General features: G+C 36.1%; 1 protein-coding gene across 1 annotated transcript in view; it reads left to right on the forward strand.

Annotated features, from left to right (window-relative positions):
• The window catches only part of ADAM2 (ADAM metallopeptidase domain 2), an 80707-nt gene that overhangs the window by 36271 nt on the left and 22056 nt on the right, over window positions 1-22380 (forward strand). The window contains exons 9-13 of the mRNA XM_063709322.1: window positions 12888-12897; window positions 13438-13457; window positions 16743-16926; window positions 19068-19166; window positions 19276-19471. Of these exons, the coding sequence (XP_063565392.1) occupies window positions 12888-12897; window positions 13438-13457; window positions 16743-16926; window positions 19068-19166; window positions 19276-19471 (509 nt within the window). The remainder of the gene's footprint in view (window positions 1-12887; window positions 12898-13437; window positions 13458-16742; window positions 16927-19067; window positions 19167-19275; window positions 19472-22380) is intronic.

Raw genomic sequence — 22380 nt, forward strand, 5'->3', positions numbered from 1 at the left:
CCCAGGGAGGGGCGGCCAGCACTGGCTGAGGCTGCCTGCTGTCTACGCCATTTGAGCTCCTTGGGGTAGGGGCAGCAGCCAGCTCTGGAACTAGCAACTGCCTAAGCTCCCTGGGCAGGGGAAGGGCGGCACCCATTTCTATAGTCCCAGGCTGCTCTTTTCCCCTGCTGGAGCCAGGAAGGCTGGATGGCTTGTTCCCAAGACTTGTTCCCACTGCCCAACACACTGGCTGTGGCAGTATGCGGCCAGCGTGCCTCTCTAGGTCTAATCCTGACACATCCTCCTCAGTGGGTGGGGCTTCCCTGCAGCATCTCCAATAACTCCAGCCAGAGGCTCAGGGACAGAACGCGGATCTCCCTGGGCCCGAGCCCCCAGGGGGAGGGGCGGCCCCAGTCTCTGTGGACCAGCAGAATTAAGCCTCTCCTCCTGGTAGTTCTGAGTTATCCGAACAGCCCAGATGAATGGGTTTCCCCCTAGTAAAACACACCCTCTCCACCAAGGAACAAAGTCCTTCATTAAACAAGTCCTACTCCCCATGCCACCCAACTGGATGAGATCTTCCAAGAAGGGTTGCCAGACCCCCTATAGAGGAGTAATCCTACTGGCATCAGGTTGGTGCCCCTCAAGGTCAGAGGTCCCAGAAGAAGGAGCAGGTACCCATCTTGGCTGCTCTCCAGCCTTCTTGAGTGACATCTCCATGCACAGGAGCAAATCAGATGAATAGGGTCTGAAGTGAACCCCCAGCAAACTGCAGCAGCCCTACAGAAGAGGGACCTGACTATTGAAATAAAAACAAGCTGAAAGTGGCAACAACAGCATCAACAACAAAAGGCCCCCACAAAAACCTCATCCAAGGGTCAGCAGCCTCAAAGACCAAAACCAGACAAACTCACAAATATGAGAAAGAATCAATGAAAAAATGCTGAAAACCCAAAAGCCCAGAGAGCCTTTTCTTCTCCAAATGATTGCAGTGTCTCTCCATCAAGGGCACAGAACTGGCACAGAGGATCATATGGAGTAATTGACAGAAGATGGTTAATAAAAAACTATGATTAGCTAAAGGAGCATGTTCTAACCCAATGCAAAGAAGGTAATAACCTTGATAGAAGGTCAGAGGAATTGCTAACTAGAATAACCAGTTTAGAGAGGAACATAAACGATCTGATGGAGCTGAAAAACACCACAGCACAAGAACTTCGTGAAGCATACACAAGTATCAACGCTGAATTGACCAAGTAGAAGAAAGGATATAAGAGTTTGAAGACCACCTTACTGAAACAAGACATCCAGACAAGAACAGAGAAAAGAATGAAAAGGAATGAACAAAGCCTTCAAAAAATATGGGACTTCATAAAAACACTAAGCCTAAGATTGATTGGAGTATCAGAAGGAGATGGGGAGAGTGGAAGCAAGCTGGAAAACACACTTCAGTATATTATCCAGGAGAACTTCTTTAACCTGGGAAGACAAGCCAACATGCAAATTCAGGAAACACAGAGAACACTGTTAAAGTACTCCATGAGAAAATCAACTCCAAGACACATAGTCATCAGATTCTCCAAGGTTGAAATGAAGGAAAAACTGCTAAGGGCAGCCAGAGAGAAACACCAAGTCACCTACAAAGGGAAGCCCATCAGACTAACAGCAGACCTCTCAGCAGAAACTCTACAAGCCAGAAGAAATTGGGAGCCAATATTCAACGTTCTTAAAGAAAAGAATTTTCAACCCAGAATTTAATATCCAGCCAAATTAAGCATCATAAGTGAAAAAGAAATAAAAGTCTTTCCAGACAAGCAAATGCTGAGGGATTTCTTTACCACCAGCTCTGTCCTGCAAAAGCTCCTGAAGGAAGCACATAATATGGAAAGGAAAAACCAGTAGCAGCCACTGCAAAAACGCACCAAAACATAAAGACCAATGGCACTACAAAGAAACTGCATCAACCAGTGTGCAAAATAACCAAATAGCACCATGTGACAGGATCACATTCACACATAGCAATAGTAATCTTAAATGTAAATGAGCTAAATGTCCCAATTAAAAGACACAAGCTGGCAAATTGGATAAGGAGTCAGGACTCATTGGTGTGCTGTACTCAGGAGACCCATCTTATGTGCAAAGACACACAGGCTCAAAATAAAGAGATGGGGGAAAATTTACCAAGTAAATGGAAAGAAAAAAAATGGTTATATTCCTAGTCTCTGACAATACAGACTTTAAACCAACAAAGATCAGAAAAGACAAAGAAGGACACTACATAAGGGTAAAGGGAACAATTTGACAAGAAGAGCTAACTATTCTGATATATATGCACCCAATACAGGAGCACCCAGGTTCATAAAACAAGCTAAGAGACTTGGACTCCCACACAATAACAGTGGGAGACTTTAACACCCCACTGTCAGTATTAGACAAATCAACAAGACAGAAAATTAACAAGGATATTCAGGAGTTGATATTAGCTCTGGACCGAGTGAACCTAGTAGATGTCTACAGAACTCTCTACCCTAAATCAACAGAATATACATTCTTTGCAGTGCCACATGGAACTTATTCTAAAATCAACCACATAATTGGAAGTAAAACACTTTTCTGCAAATGCAAAAGAACTGAAATCATAACAGTTTCTCAGACCACAGTGCCATCAAATTAGAACCCAGGATTAAGAAACTCTCTCAAAACCACACAATTTCATGGAAATTGAACAACCTGTTCCTGAATGACCACTGGGTAAATAATGAAATTAAGGCAGAAATCAAGAAGTTCTTGGAAACCAGTAAGAACAGAGACAATGTAACAGAATCTCTGGGACACAGCTAAAGCTGTGTTAAAAGGGAAATTTATAGCACGAAATGCCCATGTTGGAAAGCTAGAAAGATCTCAAATTGAGTCTAACATCACAATTAAAAGAGCTAGAGAGGCAAGAGCAAAGTAATTCAAAAGCTGGCAGAAGACAAGAAATAGCTAAGATCAGAGAAGAATTGAAGGAGAGGGAGACATGAAAACCCCTCCAAAAGATCAATGAATCCAGGAGCTGGTTTTTTGAAGAAAATTAACAAAATAGACAGACTGCAAGCTAGACTAATAAAGAAGAAAAGAGAGAAGAACCAGACACAATAAAAAAATGATAAAGGGGATATCACCACTGACCCCATGGAAATACAAGCTACCATCAGAGAATAGTATAAACACCTCTATGCAAATAAACTAGAGAGTCTAGAAGAAATGGATAAGTTCCTGGATGCATACACCCTACCAAGACTAAACCTGGAAGATGTTGAATCTCTGAATAGACCAATAACAAGCTCTGAAATTGAGGCAGTAGTTAATAGTCTGACAACCAAAAAAAGCCCAGGACCAGACAGATTCACAGCTGAATTCTACCAGAAATACAAAGAGGAGCTGGTACCATTACTTCTGAAACTATTCCAAACAATTGAAAAGGAGGGACTCCTCCCTAACTTATTTGATGAAGCCAGCATCATCCTGATACAAAACCAGGAAGAGACACAACAAAAAAAGAAAACTTCAGGCCAATATCCCTGATGAACATCAATGCAAAAATCCTCAATAAAATACTGGCAAACCAAATCTAACAGCACATCAAAAACCTTATCCACCAAAATCAAGCCAGCTTCATCCCTGGGATGCAAGGCTGATTCAACATACCTAAATCAATAAATGTAATTCATCACATAAACAGAACCAAAGACAAAAACCATATGATTATCTCACTAGATGCAGAATAGGCCTTCAATAAAATTCAACATCTCTTCATGTTAAAAACCCTCAATAAACTAGGTATTGATGGAATATATCTCAAAATAATAAGAGCTATTTATGACAAACCCACAGCCAATATCATACTGAATGGGCAAAAACTGGAAGCATTCCCTTTGAAAACTTATACAAGCCAAGGATGCCCTCTCTTACTACTCCTATTCAACATAGTATTGGAAGTTCTGGCCAGGGCCATCAGGCAAGAGAAAGAAATAAAGTGTATTCAAATAAAAAGAGAGTAAGTGAAGTTGTCTGTTTGCAGATGACATAATTTTATATTTAGAAAACCCCATCATCTAAGCCCAAAAGCTTCTTCAACTGATAAACAACTTCAGCAAAATCTCAGGATACAAAATCAATGTGCAAAAATCACAAGCATTCCTTTACACCAACAATAGGCAAACAGAGAATCAAATCATAAACGAACTCCCATTTGCAATTGCTACAAAGAAAATAAAATACCTAGGAATACAGCTAACAAAGGATGTGAAGGACCTCTTCAAAGAGAAATAAAAGTCAAGGAAATAAAAGAGGACACAAACAAATGGAAAAACATTCCATCCTCATTGATAGGAGGAATCAATATCATGAAAATGGCCATACTGCCCAAAGAAATTTATAGATTCAATACTATTCACATAAAACTACCATTGACATTCTTCACAGAATTAGAAAAAACTATTTTAAATTTCATATGCAATCAAAGAAGACCCCATATAGCAAAGAAAATCCTAAGCAAAAACAACAAAGCTGGAGGCATCAAGCTACCTGACTTCAAACCATACTACAAGGCTACAGTAAGCAAAACAGCATGGTACTGGTACCAAGCAGACATATAGACCAATGGAACAGAACAGAGACCTCAGAAATAACTCCACACATCTACAACCATCTGGTCTTTGACAATCCTGACAAAAACAAGCAATGAGGAAAGGATCTCTGATTCAGTAAATGGTGCTGGGAAAGCTGGCTAGCCATATGCAGAAAACTGAAACTTGACCCCTTCCTTACACCTTATACAAAAATTAACTTAAGGTGGATTAAAGACTTAAATGTAAAACCCAAATCCATAAACACCCTGAAGAAAACCTAGGCAATACCATTCAGGAAATAGGCATGGGTGAAGACTTCTTGACAAAAATACCAAAAGCAATTGCAACAAAAGCCAGAATTGACAAATAGGATCTAATTAAACTAAAGAGCTTCTGCACAGCAAAAGAAAATATCATCAGAGTGAACAGGCAACCTACGGAGTACAGAGTGGGAGAAAATTTTTGCAATCTACCCATCTGATGAAAGTCTAATATCCAGAATTTACAAGGAACTTAAACATATTTACAAGAAAAAAAAACAACCGCATCAAAAAGTGGGCAAAGGATATGAACAGACACTTCTCAAAAGAAGACATTTATCCGGCCAATGAACATATGGAAAAAAAAGCTCAACATCACTAATCATCAGAGAAATTCAAGTCAAAACTGCAATGAGATACCATGTCACACAAGTCAGAATGGTGATTATTAAAAAGTCAGGAAATAATAGATGCTGGAGAGGCTGTGGAGAAATAGGAACACTTTTACACTATTGGTGGGAATGTAAATTAGTTCAGTTATTGTGGAAGACAGTATGGAGATTCCTCAAGGGTCTAGAACCCAAAATACCATTTGACCCAGCAATCCCATTACTGGGTATATACTCAAAGGAATATAAATCATTCTACCCTAAAGACACATGCTCACGTACGTTTATTGCAACACTATTTACAATAGCAAAGACATGGATCCAAGTCAAATGCCCATCAATAACAGACTGGATAAAGAAAACGTGGTACATATACACCATGGAATACTATGCTACCTAAAAAAGGAATGAGATTGTGTCCTTTGCAGGGACATGGATGAAGCTGGAAGCCATCATCCTCAGCCAACTAACACAGGAACAGAAAACCAAACACCACATGTTCTCCCTCATAAGTGGGAGCTGAACATTGAGAATGCAAGGACACAGAGAGTGGAACAACACATACCAGGGCCTGTTGTAGGGTGGGGGCTGAGGGGAGGGAACTTAGAGGATGAGTCAATAGGTGTAGGAAACCACCATGGTACACATATACCTATGTAATAAACCTGCACATTCTGCATATGTATCCTGTTTTTTTTTTTAGAAGAAGAAATAAAGAAAAAAAAAGAGAATCTAATAATGAGTGTATATACTCTATTTCTGACACATGTTCTTTTTCTCTCTACAGCTTCCCCATTTCTACTAAAGATAATCAAAGAAAGACCATTGGGTTTGCAGAATAAATCTAGTCTCATTAAACTTGGGCCTAATTATTATGTAAGTGCAGTGAGAAACATGTGTTTCTTTATGGTACAATTTTTCATATTTATTTACAAATCCAAATATTTTTAGCTTCTTTATACCATATAAAAACAAGATGCCAAAAGTATATAAACTTTTTGAACCACCAAGTATCTGAGATAGGTACCAATCAATTTAGAAAGTTTATTTTGCCAAGGTTAAGAACATGCCCTTAACACAGTCCTAGGAGGTCCTGATGACTTGTGCCCATGAGGTTGGGGTACAGCTTGCTTTTATGGATTTTAGGGAGACATAATACATCGAATGATACATGTAAGATTTACATTGGTTCAATCTGGAAGGGCAGTAAAAATTGAAGCAGGTTCTTCCAGGTCATAGGTAGAGTTAAAAATTTTCTGATTGTTAAATGATTGAAGGAGTTATTATCAATAGAAAGAAATGTCTGGTTTCCAATTAAGGGTTGTGGAGACCAAGGTTTTATCATGCAGATGAAGCCTCCAGGTAGCAGGCTTCAGAGAGAATAGATTGTAAATGTTTCTTATCAGACTTAAGGTCTGTGCTGTTGTCTTTTCCTGAATTCTAAAAAGCAGGAGGTATACTGAGGCATGTCTGACCCCCACCCCTCTTCCCGTCATGGCCTGAACTTGTTTTTCAGGTTAATTTTGGAATGCTATAGCCAAGAGTAGGGGTCATTCAGATGATCGGTGACCTTAGAATTTTATTTTGTGTTTACAGCTTACACATATGTTCAGAAATTGATGTTTCACCATTTGCATTATTTGAAAATGATCTAGATAGTCCATAATTATCTATTCTTCAACTTAACTTAGCAAAACTTTAAAAGTGTAAATTACCAAAGATATTTAGGGAACTATTTTTTTTAGTAGATAAAGTATAACACAAAACAAAGCTATTCATCATTGAATTATTTTTCTTGTTTATGAATTGCATAATATAGAGATAACATGAAATTATTATATTAGGAAACCTAGGTAGAAAATGCTGACAACTCCAAAGACTTGTCTATTTTGGTAGCAGGACAAGCCACAGACAAAACCCCTCAGACACTGAGTTAGAGAAGGAAGCAGCTTATTCGGCCAGGAGCATCGGCAAGACTCCTGTCTCAAGAGTCAAGCTCCCTGAGTGAGCAATTCCTGTCCCTTTTAAGGGCTCACAACTCTAAGGGGGTGTGCATGAGAGGGTCGTGATTGATTGAGCAAGCAGGGGGTACATGACTGGGGGCTGCATGCACCAGTAACTAGATCAGAACAAAACAGAATAGGGATTTTCACAGTGCTTTTCCATACAATGCATGGAATCTATAGATAACATAACCAGTTAGGTCAGGGGTCGATCTTTAACTACCAGTCCCATGGTGCGGTGCCAGGCTGTCTGCCTGTGGATGTCATTTCTGCCTTTTAGTTTTTACTTCTTCTTTCTTTGGAGGCAGAAATTGGGCAAAAGACTATATGAGGGGTGGTCTCCTCCCCTATTTTAAATAAACCAGCACGCTTTAGCTAACTTTTCATGCACTGAAGTTATCCACAAACAAGTGTACATGAAAAGCATTTGAATTCATTCCCATATTTCTAGCAGTTTTAGGAATATTTCATTTATATAAACACTTATTTTCTTCAAGTCAATTAAATAGAGATCCTTAACATATATTAATGTTGGCAATACCATTTGAAGATAGAAAAATACTCTGTATATATGACGTACAAACATACATAAATACTACAAGGCATACATCAACATACACAAAAGCAGATCTTGCAGTTTTTAGTCTAAAATTTTAGCCATATGCCTGATACAGTAACACACAAAACTCACTAGTTCATAAAAACACATGCAAATCTGGATCAGAATTATATTTGTAGCTAATGGAACAAGATTATTCACCCAGATGGCTAAAACAGACTTTTAAGATTTTTTATTTGTCACTTTTCCAATTGTCATTGCCCTCTTCCTTTTTAGACAACAAATCTTCCAAATTTCCATTTCACTTCTCTATCAAACTGTTTCTCTGATGAGGCTATTTCTGCCCATTGTTGGACATTATGGGCTGTATAGACTTTCCTTAGTCTGAGGAAATGTGACACGGCAGCTTTAGTTAATGTCCCTCGAATAGAAATTCTCTAGTTCGAAACCCATCAATCCTTATATTTTTATGTTCTCTCAATCAAATCGTAGCCCAAGTGAGGGCTTTACCAATAGATTTTGGCACCACAGCACATGAGGCTCCCATATCAAGGAGTCTGGAAATTTCTTTTGCCCTGATCATTTTACCTACTCTTATGCAAAAGACTTTGAGTCCTTATCAGTGAGTTGAGCCAAAGGACCCTTGTCCTTTTTTCAGTCTTGATCTTGATTAACCTACCTGACCATTGCCTCAAGTGGTTACAAGTCAGGTTTCTCATTGTGATCTCTGCCTTCTAGCTTAAAAAATTCTCCCAATGGATAAATAGGGCAGACTTGCTTAACACCCTTTAATGTTAGGGAAGTAGCCAAGGTGTCCCTTTGGTCCATCCATCCCTTGGTAATGTTACATTAAAACTTTTGTTTTAACCCAATTAAGGTCCATTTTATTCATTCTATTTCTTAATAACAATCTACAGATGGCTGCTCTCATTTTGCATTTCTAAAGGGATGGCATTTAAGTATGATAAGGTAGAGAATTAACATTTAAAAGGCACAGAATGTAGACTTCAGACCTAAATACTATCATTTGCTAAAATAAATAAGGTGGGAGTAAAAGTCCATTAAGACAACATGATCGTGAAAAGCATCTCAAACATAAATGCAAGGCTTGCTATGTAGATGTAAGCCAATGCCTTTTCTCCAAAGTAAGAGTTTCTATGATTTTAATCCTGGTGCAGGGAGGGAGGATCCCTTATACATGGAGATTTTATGCAACTTTTTCTTATAAAGAGGTCTCAAAATAACTGACTAGAGTTAGTCATTGTGCCATAAAGGCATATTTTGGCTATATCACTGTCTTCCCAACCCAGTTTGTGTTTTTTAACTAGATTACTGAATTCAGAGTTAAACCTATTACCACAGAGGGCAGAAAAAGCATTTTCTATGTATGGGCTCAACATGCATAGACCAGAATGTTTTAAAAATAGTGCTTTTAATCTTAACTTATAGTCAGAGGCTGGTTCATTCTTTTTCTATTTATAAAATTGATTTGCAGTCCTTTCACGATTTTTTTTTTTTGACAAAATACTTTGGGGATGGTTTCTTGGGATTTTCTAGTAGAACAGCAATGCCTTTAGCCACTGCTCTGAGCTCAAGATCTTGACCAAGATATAAAGGTGGTTAAAGAAGCACATCTGATTGATTTGAGGGCCTAACTTCACAAGACATTTATCAACCTTTATTTTGTTCTTTGAGGAGGGAATTCGACTAAGTGAAAATGTTAGTAAGCAGAGGAGGAAAGAGAGGGACAATAGGGGTTTGTTTCATCAGTCTTACAGTCTTTTGTAAAGAATATTTTAGTGAAGCTATTTTAGAATCCTCAGGTCTTATAGAAACTACTTCATATCAATGAAAATAGATGTACCATTCTCTATGCCTAATTTGGGAGTGCTTATTTTCATGTGCACCTCTTAGATGGATGATTATGTGCAACTATAACATTCCTCATAAAAGCCATTGCAATTCTAAATTATTTTTAGTAAGGTTTTGCCATTTTTTTTTTTTTGTAAATATTTACAGCTTCCAGGAACATACATTTTGAGCATAAGAGAAGCAGGTATACCAGAAGATAGAGTACTGGATACTTTAGAATGTAAAGATCCCATTCTTGTATTGTGTCTTGGGTTTCTTGGAGCTGAGAAAAAAAAAGCCCAAGATGGTAGTGCTACACTGCTGTATTGTGTGATATTTTATAGTATTCTTCACTGAATGGAAATTTTTCTTGAAACTGGCAAGTGGCAAGTGCACTAGTGTCAAGCTAACCCATTCTGTCACCACCTTATCCTAACACAGGAACCCTAGTTTTAGGTGGCAGACACTTTAACAGTTTTTAAGTGTTTGATCCATGCCCATTAGTCAAGTTGTGGCTCGGCTCTGAGATTCCTTTGACCAATATAGTCAATGATTTTTTTTTACCTTTGCATATAAGACAAGAAACAAGGAGGAGAGAAACAAAATCCCTGTGAATGTGGCAACAGCTATCCTTTACCTCTAAAGCTTCAGCCCTTGTCTGTCTAATGGAGCACCACAAAACACCCAAAGGTCATATGCTTTGCTACAACACAAAAGGACCTTGAACTGGAAAGCCAAAAGTATCAGAGAGCTCAACGAAGAGAGTACAGCTGAAATTCAAGAGGAACTTACTGACAAATTCTGGGTTTGGTGAGGAAGGCAGAGAAGTCTAAAGGAGCCAGCAGTCACCTCATCTGCATACCTAATGGGTTACAGGGATAGCCACAAGCCTCCTTCAGATACCGTCTTCAAAGACTGTCAGAGAGCAGAATCCTAACAAGCTGAGTTTCAAAGATCTAACTGATTTTCAATACAATTCATGAACCAGGCAGCACCCAGGAGACATAAGCTGTGTCAGGCAGATTTATCAGAAATGAGGAAACAGCAGTAGTGCAAAAATAGACTTGTTAGCATCAGGCTACATTCTTTATATGGGTTAAAGCAGAGAGGACATTCTTATCATGCTAACTTAGATTAACTGGGCCCCTTTTGATTGGTTACTGAGAATGTTCTGTTTTTTTAAAACTGGCCTGCTTGGCTATTATCTCTCCCTGGATTCTTGAAAGGTCAGATCTTTCAAGTAAACAACTTAGGTTTTACTTTATTGACATGAAACTTTAGCATAAGTCACCCCATTCGAGGCCTTACATCCTTTTTTTTTAATTGTAAGTGTTATAATTATATTTCAGTATTTAGATGTTAAAATCAAAGTTGAAAACTGTTTAGATGCATGGGATTTTCAAGTGGAGAGCACTCTGCTCTTTCTTTGGGTAAGCTCTGTATCTTCATATTTTTGTCATGGGGGAAAAGCACTATTAATTAAACATGTGGTTGGAGTGTTAATTGGGGATATTAAAATATTACATGTAATCTCTCTCTTTTCGGGAGTTGTTCCCTTTCCAAAGGCCCTTTATTATAACCTGCTTAGAGTGGAGAGATGTACCACTGATCTCCTTGAAAAGAGCAGAAGATTTGGAAGTTCTAACTGCTTCTTTTTTGATGTTGTTTTTAAAAATCTTTATTGAAATGTAATTTATATTTTATGATGTTAAACTATCTGAAATGTAAAATTCCATGGTTTTTAGTATATTTACAGATTTGTGCAAACAATAATAACAATAATCTAATTTTAGAATATTCATCACCAAAAAGACTTTGCATCCATTAGCAATTACTCCCAATCCCTCTGCCCTTACTTTCCTGTACCACAGGCCAAGCAATCACTAATTTACTTTTTGAATATACAGATTTTTCTGTTTTGCACATTTCATTTAAATGGTATCATACAATATGTAATGATTTATGACTATTTTTTCATTTACCATAGTGATTTTCAGGTTTATACATGTTATGGCATGGATTAGTACTGCGCTTCTTCTTACTGTAAAATAGCCTATTGTATCGCAATTTGATTACCTATTCATTAGTTGATGGACATTTCACTTTTTCCACTTTTAAGCTATTATGAATAACATTACTATAAACATTTGTGTACAAATTTTTGTGTGGCCATGGATTTTAACTCATATTGGGTAGGTGTGAAGAATGAGAACTGTGAATTGTTGGATTATAAGATAACTCCTTTTCACGTTTGACAAACTGTCTTCAAAAACGGTTGCTCCATTTTATATTTCCATCAGCATGCATAAGAATTCCAATTTCTTCACATCCTCACCAACACTTGTCAACGTGTGTCTTTTGAATTACAGTGATTCTAATGGATGTGAATTTGTTTCTCTTTGTGGTTTTGATTTACATTTCTCTAATACACAATGAAATTGAGAATATTTGCATTTGTGTACTAGTCATTTGCATATCTTATTTGGAGAAATGTCTATTCACATTATTTGCACATTTTAATTAGGTTACCTTTTTGTTGTTAGTTGTAAATGTTCTTTATATATTCTATATACTAGATCTTTATGGGATATATATTTTGCAAATATTTTTACCATTTCTGAAGGTTGTCTTTTTGTTTTCTTGATGGTGTCATTTGAAGCAGGAAGTTTTTAATTTTGAAAACTTAATCTTTCTCCATTTGATTTTCTTGGATTCTTCTTCAAATATTAATCGACTGTAAATGTTAGAATCTATTTCTGGGCACTGAATTTCACTGATCTGTTAATCTAATAAAAGACCAGTAACAAATTGTCTTGGTTACTGTAGTTTATAGTTAGTTTTGAGATTGAGGTATGTGAATCCTCCAACTTTGTTCTTATTTAAAATTGTTATGGGCATTCTGAATAATTTTCATTTTTCTGTGCTTTATTTCTGGATCATGATCCATGGGCACTTAAAAAAATGCATATTTGCTGTTTTATAGTGAAATGTGCTATAGATATCTATTGCCTTATAATTTTGTTATAGTCTTCAATATCTCTTGATATTTTTGCCTAGGTATTCTATTATTGAAAGCTGTTTACTTAAGTCTTTAAATACGATTGTTAAATTTTCTATTTCTCCCTTCAATTCTGTTATTTTTTGCCTTGTGTAATTCTCTGGCTCTGTTTTTGGATGCATACATGTTTATAATTTTTATATCTTGCTGATAGACATCCTAGCTCTCTTATTAGTGCTGTTTGTATGGTATATCTTTTAAGTTCCTTTACTTTTAGGTGAACTGTATCTTCAAAAATGTACTATGTCTCCTATACACACATCTAAACATTCTGGTTTAGAGCTAAACTTTTCTTTTAATAATTATTATAATTATTTTATTGATAGTAGAATTATACCTTTTTATAATGTTTAAAATTTTTAAATTTCTATGGAAAAAATATAAATTCCAATTCATATTTTTAAGTTTTTATACTGAACATATAACATATAATTTGTATAAGAAAATAATGTCTAAAAACTAATATGCTTGTAATTTAAATAATTTATTACTTCACCAAATTGAATTTTAAATGAAACAATAATAATCATTAAATATTAAGCAATATATATTTATATCTAAAATGTAATAATATTTTACAGTATAATCATATGGGGTCTGATACAACTGTTGTCACTCAAAAAATTTTCCAGTTGATTGGATTGACGAATGCTGTAAGTGTTTGCTTCTTAGTACTTTCGCACTTCTTGTGTTACTAAAACAATTTCTACACCTCGTTATGACACTACATGAATCCACATGTTGTGTGGCGTAGGGGAAATTAAGTTTTATTTTAAATTTTACTTATCTGAAGTGGGAATAATAATAATTGTATGCACGTAATTTGGCTACTGTAAGACTTAAATTATATAAAGCATGGGGTATGGGGCTTCCTTAAATGCAAGCATTATAAAATCTCAAGTATTACTTTTATTATTAGTAACATTTTAAACTTACTAATCTACTTTAAAAGATGAAATGCAGACTTATAGTTTAGTTGTTTAATATTTGTCATAAATTTGTTTTCAAACATATATAATTTTTAAAAATTGTGACTTTTGAACATATTTTTGTATGTTTTCTATTTTAGATTTTTGTTTCATTTAATATTACAATTATTCTGTCTTCATTGGAGCTTTGGATAGATGTAAATAAAATTGCAACCACTGGAGAAGCTAATGAGTTATTACACACATTTTTAAGATGGAAAAGATCTTATCTTGTTTTAAGTCCTCATGATGTGGCATTTTTACTTGTGTAAGGATATCTTGACATTATATAAAGTTTATCTGAAGAAAATTTATGCAATTTGACCGACTATCTGACTGTTGATAAATGTGTGTTAAAAAATCTATTTTTTTCTTACACACACCATGTAAATATTTTTCACAACATGGTATTTATATTGGAATTACTGATATCAATTTATTTATTGGTTTGAAGTTAAAACTCACTCCTCAATCTTGTTCCCATATTACTTCTTTCCCTAGAGTATATACCACATTATTAAATATCTCACACAATACATAAAATTTTCACAATATCTATTTGGAGAAACATCTGAATTCTATAAATATAGTAATTCAGCCTTCTTGTTATGATTTGTTGTTGTAAATTAAAAAGTAAGAAAAGTAATTGAAACACTATGTTTTAATATCTCTAATATATCTGCACTGTGCTTAAGGTTTTAGTACATTAGCCTTCCTTTCTATTTAGTAGACTCTGTTTTTCTTTTATCAATATTCAGAATATATATATTATACGTGTGTATATATATGTATATATATATATAGAGAGAGAGAGAGTTTTTAAGATTAAACATGGAGTTTTAAACATTTTACTTTTTATCTTCTGTCCCATAAATATGACATGTCTTTTTCATGTCTCTGGAAGGCTAATTTTGTCTGAATAATGAGAGACTTTAGTCCATAGAGTGATTCTGCTCATTAACAAGTTGCATTCCCTTAGCTTTTTACTTTTAAGGAATTTTATTTATTTTTATTATTTTTTTGTTTTTTCTTCAGTTTTTCTGTTTTAGTTTTTTAAAATCTACATAAAATGAATCTTTGTTATGTTACAGAAATCCATATAAAATACACTTTTCTTTATTTGTTTTTAAAATTTATTTTATTGTTTTTAAAAGAAGCAGAAAGATTTAGTCACATCTTATGCTATGTTACATTAATGTTAGATGGAAACATTAGTGATTATCATAAATGTAAAATTTGTCTTATAAAAATTCATATTAATTTTTACCAAATTATATGATTATGATCCCTTTTGAACTTAAGTAAAACAAATGTCAGTAAGGGGAATAAAGGGTAGTAAGGAAGCGGTATTTTTGAAGTGTGCTTGGAAATATCCGTTTGCATAAATTTTGTATAGACATGTGAAATAAATGAAAGGGAACCGTGCATGCATACTAAGGAATAGTTTTCCAGGCAGAGGAAATAGTAGAATATTTGATGGAGGGGACAGTAAGAGGTCCACCTATTTGAGCAGAGTGAGTTGAGGTTGATGAGGAGAATGACCTCAGAGGAGTTGGTGAATACATCTCACTGATTTTGCTCTGAATGATTGAGTAACTATAGGTGAATTTAAACATGGAAGTAAAATAAAATTGCCACTTTTTTAGGAAACATAATTGAGTTTTGAGGAAAAAAATGCAAAGGGCAAGAATCAAAGCATATGATGAGCTAGTAGGCTATTGCATTAATCTGTAATGAAAGACCATAAAGTCTGTGAGTAAGTGGTTGTTATGGAGAACACATATTGAATATATAGAAAGTAGACAGATTTGACAAAATTTCATGGCAGATAAGGGGTTTGTGAGAAATACAAGATAACCTCAAGGTTTCTGTCCTGAGAAACTAGGCAGTTGGAATTTCCCTGTAGTGAATTTGAAACTATTAGGAGTACAAACTATGGATAGGCACAGTTTTTAGTACTTTACATGTATAATACTCTCACAACTTTATGAGATAAATAAAACATTTATCTTCATATTGCAAGGAGGAAACTAAAATGCATATAATTTTAAAATCTCTTACAAGGACAAACAACCTGTAAATGGCAAAACCAAGACTTTAACTCATTTGTTTTGATTGGCCACAGAGTCCACATTCTGAAACACTGTGTTATACTTTGTGAGGGGTGTTTTTGGGGAGAAGAATCAAGAGTATTGGGAATTTATATTTAAGGTGCCAATAAAATACACTTAAGAAGAAACACTGAATAAAGCATCAGACTCTGGACTTGAGTTCAGGTGATAACGCCAGAGAAACAAATATCGGAGCTATTGGGCATAGACGCTATTTGCAACTATAGACATGGATACAATGACCTATGAATAAATATAGATTTCTTAAAAAAAGAAAAGCCTGGGCTGGGCGCGTTGGCTCACGCCTGTAATCCCAACACTTTGGGAGGCCTAGGTGGGCGAATCACGAGGTCAGGAGTTCTAGACCAGCCTGGCCAACATGGTGAAACCCCATCTCTACCGAAAAAAATACAAAAATTAGTAGGTCGTGGTGGCGTGTGCCTCTAATCCCAGTTACTTGGGAGGCTGAGGCAGGAGAATTGCTTGAACCGGGGAGATGGACATTGCAGTGAGCAGAGATCATGCCATTGCACTCCAGCCTGGGTGACAGAGTGAGACTCCGTCTCAAAAAAGAAAAAAAAAAAAAGAAAAGAAAAGCCTGTTTTCTTTATTAATACAGGGGTGTCCCAGCACTTAGAAGTTATAAAAAGAAAGAGCACAAAGGAAACAGCAATGGGGCACTTTGGAAAATAGGAGCTTAAACAAGAGAGAGCAGTATCATGAATAAGTGTCATAGGAGAGCCAATAAAACTTTATGGATTAGTAATTTACTTCCACTAAAATATTTACATTCTTGCACAGTTGACTTCCCATGCACAGAGATTGAAAGCATTGACACTCACAGACTTGGGAATTTGGTCTGTTGTGGAATGCTGTTGTATAGGTTTATTCTAAGGGTAGGTAGTTTATGGAAACCCTTACATTAAAATTTGACGTTTGATGTGTCTTTAGTCATTTCAGTGGTGTGAAGATCTTTCGTAACTGCAGCATCGAAGACTTTGCACATTTTATTTCAAAGCAGAAGTCCCAGTGTCTTCACAATCAGCCTCGCTTAGATCCTTTTTTCAAACAGCAAGCAGTGTGTGGTAATGCAAAGCTGGAAGCAGGAGAGGAGTGTGACTGTGGGACTGAACAGGTTGGTACTAATTTGGAAGACTACGCACTGAAATTGCAGCAAAAATTACTTATTAATTCAAGTGAGAAACTGCCATTTTCCTTAATTCATCAAGCTAAATTTTCTGCAAATGATTCAGGAGGGCGTGTAGGTATTATAACAACTAATGAGTGCACTTATATATATTGGTGTAGTGCTTCAGTGCTTTGTGGATCTACGTGGATTTGTATGAATACACAGGTAATTTTCCTTTATTTATTCTAGCTTTCTTGAGGTATAGCTGACAATTTTAAATTGTATATATTTAAGTTATACAACTTGATGATTGAGTATATAAGTACATTTTGAAATATTTACTAAAATCTAGATAACTAACATACCTGTAATCTCACCATAGCATTTTATTTTTTCCTTTTCTTTTGCTTTTCAAAAATTTTCCTTTCTGACAAGAACACTAAGAATCTACCTTCTTAGCAAAGTTCAAGTGTATGATACAATATTGTTAACTGTAGTCATGTTTGATCTCTAAGAACGTATTCATCTTGCAGAACTGAAATTTTATACCCCTTGACCATCATCTCCCTATTTTCCGCTCCCTGAAGTCCCTGGTAAGCACCATTCTAATCTCTCATATAAGCAATTTTCAAGGCCACTAATTTCATAGCTGAGTTGATGTAGGTTCAATCTTTTCCTCTTGAGTATATACTTCCCTAGTTTTTAAGCCTAAAATTTAAAACTAGTATTTAACCTAAATTCCTTTGTTGTTCAGAAAGAGAGATATTTTAAAGCTTTCACTATGGAGCAAGAAAACCCGGGGAGTACATTTGTGGTTTTTGAATATTTTAATCCAGGTCGATATTTAAGTCAAAAAGATTTGTAACATACATAATTAAGAAGAGCTAGTTTTCTCAAACCACAGAAATCTTAGATAAAGCACCTGGGTTGAAGGGAGGTGAGGAGAGCAGAGGTAAAGGGAATGAAATAAGGGAGAGGAGATATTGAAACTCATGGTGAATGGTACAGGCTCAAAAGGATCACAAAGACTAAGTAGACTTCATTGTGCCCTACAATGGTCACTCATGTAGCCTTCCAACCTTAAAAGTATGTTTATAGATCCTGAGATGTGTGATATGTTTTTAAAAAATTGTTCCTCGTCACCCACTTGTTTTTGCTTGGTTGGGTTTGAATGGAAACATCTTGAAAATTTCTTCTTCAATTTGACAATCATGTATCTAAGCTCTCGAAATATTATATAATTGAGGCTTAAACCACTGAGATATAACTTTCCCCTCTAGAATTACAGTCGATAGCAATGACAGTGACAATTCTTAGACAGAATAGCTGTGAAAAATACTGACAACTCTGTGCTTCCAAGTATCTTGCTATAACTCATATGAAGACTACTAAACCCATGATTTATCTTTGTGTGATTTATCAAATTTCTTTTTCCAATTTACCCTATTTTAAATTTCTGGGTATTTAAAAAATGTGAGTGTGTGTGTGTGTGTGTGTGTGAATGCATTGTCTTTTAGCCTTCTTATCTATTGCTTTTACTAACTTTAGTAATAGAAGTTTTAAAAGCATATTCACTGGGCATAGATGAACTAAAGCATAAAACAAAGCATAATAAGATATGAGTGAATGATATAAAGGTGATAACTTCAGCATTGTCAGAAATAATATCATTTTCCAGACCTTAATTAGAGAGTTAAAAATGAAATAAATCAATAATATACCACAAAATGCAGAAACTTGTTAAAATATTATATTCAGAAGGCTCTAATAAGAAGTAGTCACTGCAATAGAATTTTTAAGCTATAACTTCTCTTTATTTTACATCTTGTATTTAACTATCTCTGTCTACAAGAGCCAGAGCTCTTCTCAGTGACTTTACTATGGTGGACCCCAGGGCTTCAGAGAATCCTTTTATCAGTGTAACCAAACCTATTCTAGCAATATGAGCAACACATGGTCTGGCAATTAGTAGGTAATTAATAAATGTCTGTTAAGTAAATGAATAAGTGGTTTTATTTATTTTTGTTTGCCAACATGTAAGTTAAGCACCTGTGTGTATCTTATATAATATGTTGTCTTTATGAACATATCTGTCCAATATGAATACAAGTTGGAAAATACTTCAGAGCATTTGATTTGCCTTACAGGATTGTGTCCTTATTGGAGAAACATGCTGTGATATTGCCACATGTAGATTTAAAGCCGGTTCAAACTGTGCTGAAGGACCATGCTGCGAAAACTGTCTAGTAAGAGCTTTTTGAAAAATTTCAATATTACCTACATAAGTAGTTATCATTATTATGCTTATGTATTCTCATTCTGCTTAATTCAATATCATTTACCTCATCCCATCAGTTTATGTCAAAAGAAAGAATGTGTAGGCCTTCCTTTGAAGAATGCGACCTCCCTGAATATTGCAATGGATCATCTGCATCATGCCCAGAAAACCACTATGTTCAGACTGGGCATCCGTGTGGACTGAATCAATGGATCTGTATAGATGGAGTTTGTATGAGTGGGGATAAACAATGTACAGACACATTTGGCAAAGGTATTTATTATCATTTGATTTCTCATATATGTGTTTTTTCTGGAAACTGAACAGAAATAGATGCTGATACATGATTGTGATTTTTAAAATGTCACATTTAGTTTAAATATTCTAAAGAATTATAGAAAGAGAAGAATACGGCCAGGCGCGGTGGCTCACGCATGTAATCCCAGCAGTTTGGGAGGCCAAGGCAGGCAGATCACCCAAGATCAGGTGTTCGAGACCAGCCTGGCCAACATGACAAAACCCTGTCTCTACTAAAAATACAAAAATTAGCCGCAAGTGGTGGCGCATGCCTGTAATCCCAGCTACTGAGGAGGCTGAGGTTGCAGTGAGCTGAGATCACACCACTGCACTCCAGCCTGGGAGAAAGAGTGAGACTCCACCTCAAAAGAAAAAAAAAAAAAAAGAGGATACTGTCAGAAAAAAATATCAGTAGCTAGCAATTAAAAATTAATTTAATTAAAAGTGAAATCATTACATTATTAATTACTTTCATCAAAATAATAGAGGGAAAGATTCAAAGTCTATGGGACTTCTGAGTTCAAGAAGGAAGAAAGTAGACAGAACACAAACTATACTTTTACTTCATATCCATCCCTTTTTTTGGTAAATATAGAATAAGTAATATGACTATAGACATTAAAGTAATTATAAGTTGTCAATATAAATACAGTTCAAACCACATTTAATGCAGGCACACACATTCAGGTGCACAAAATCACCTGTGGAAACAATAAGGAAGTTTCATGAAAATCCAGGGACTCTGAAATTATTGAGGGATGATGTGCACTGACGTTAAAAACAAAAAAGAAAACCATGGTGCAAACTATATACAAAATTGTTTGCTAAATAATACGGAAACAGCAACAATGCCAACAGTATTTCATCCCCATATCAGAAAAAATCAGGAACAATTGACAGAGGAAATATTTAGGATGTTCATAGAGACAGATAGGTGGTCACCTTTATTCTCAACTGGAACAAGTTGCAAGTCTAACTCTAATTTCTGTGTAAAAAGGGATTGCAAAGCACTTATCAATAACCAAAATGAACATACAATTAGGAATGACTGTTGGTTTGAAGAAAAACAAAACAAAGATGCAAAGAAAGAAACTTACAAAATGAAAAAGTGTTGTCCTGGGAAAATGGGTAATTTGGTACCACAATGTGGATGATTTTCAGATTAAAGAAGGAAAATAGAGACAGAAAGAGACAGAAAGGCAGAAGGAAAGAAAGAGAGCAAAAGACAAACTTTTTAATTACTGATTTAATTTCCTCAATCATTGTTGGTGTATTCCGATTTTCTACTTTTTTCATAATTTAATACTCATAAGTTGGATGTGTCCAGGAATTTATCTATTTTTTCTGTTATCAAATTTGTTGGCATATAGTTGTTCTATTTATATATGTCTCTTATATGCTTCATATCATAAGGTATCACTGTAGTATCAGTGGTAATGTTTTCTGTTTCATTTCAGATTTTATTTATTTGAGTCTTCTCTCTCAATTATATGGACCCAGAGTGCTTCCTAAGGAGCACTCTACATCAGTATTATTTAGTGGCCGCCAATAGTCTTTCCAATTTCCTTTAATGCCTTGGCTATATGTTTTCTACCCTATGCCAAAAGTATCTCTGTGAGAAGACAGATTCAAACTTCAAGCAGTTTATAAGACAGCCTTAGCTTTCACTTCCTGCTTGTTCAGGACCTAAACATCATAGAGTAAGGAGTGACTAGAAAACTCTCTGTTCTCAGAACTATTCTAGGTATGTGTGCAGCTATTTATTTATTTATTTATTTATTTGGAGCCGGAGTCTTGCTCTGTCGCTCAGGCTGGAGTGCAGTGGTGTGATCTTGGCTCACTGCAACCTTCGCCTCCCGTGTTCCAGTGATTCTCCTGCCTCAGCCTCCTAGCCTCCTGAGTAGCTGGGATTAGAGGCACACACCACCACACCCGGGTAATTTTTGTATTTTTTAGTAGAGATAGGGTTTTGCCATGTTGGCCAGGCTGGTCTCGAACTCCTGACCACAGGTGATCTGCCTGCCTCGGCCTCCCGAAGTGCTGGGATTACTCGCTTGAGCCACTGAGCCTGGCCTGTGTGCAGCATTTTAGATCCAGTTACATTGTTACCAAGCAATGAGTTCACTTCCGGATGTGCGTAGAGGCCAACACTAATAGCACCAGCTTCCAAGAAAAGAGAAAGCTTTATTGTGAGGTCCACCAGCAAGGAGACAAAAGGCAATGCTCAAATCTGTTTCCTTAAGCTGGCGTCTGGGAGCAGGTTATATAGGCAGATGGTAACTATGAGAGAGATGAGAAAGGCTCTGATTGGATCATGCAAAGAGGCCGTGCCAGGTCCTCAGCTTTTAAGTTTTTACTGCAACAAAACAGGACTCCCCTCCCTTCTTTTTTGAGGGGAAGAGGGGAGTGAGGGTCTTGCCCAAACTGTAGTACAGTGATGCAATCACAGCTCACTGCAGCCTCCAACTCCCAAGCTCAAGTGATCTTTTTGCCTCAGCCTCCCAAGTAGCAGGGACTACAGATGCATGTCACCATGCCCACTATTTTTTTCTTTTTCTTTTTTTGTAGAGGTGAGGTCTTGCTGTGTTGCCCAAGTTGGTCTCAAACTTCTGGTCTCAAGTAATCCTCCTGCCTTGGCATCCCAAAGTGCTGGAATTATAGAAGTGAGCCACTGCATCCGACCCTTTGCTTCTTAATTTGTTCCATGCTCCTAGATTTGAATATTTCAAATTGAGTACTTCAGTTCCAGCCTGCTCAGGTTCAGGCTATTTGATTGGCAACCTGGGGGTCGATGGCAACTGAAAAACAGCTAATCATTTTGTGACTGATAAATTTGACCCAGAGTGAACAATAGGTTTGAGCTATTCTGTTTCATATAGTCATCT

This window comes from Gorilla gorilla, chromosome 7 (assembly GCF_029281585.2).
Source record: "Gorilla gorilla gorilla isolate KB3781 chromosome 7, NHGRI_mGorGor1-v2.1_pri, whole genome shotgun sequence".
Lineage (NCBI taxonomy): Eukaryota > Metazoa > Chordata > Mammalia > Primates > Hominidae > Gorilla > Gorilla gorilla.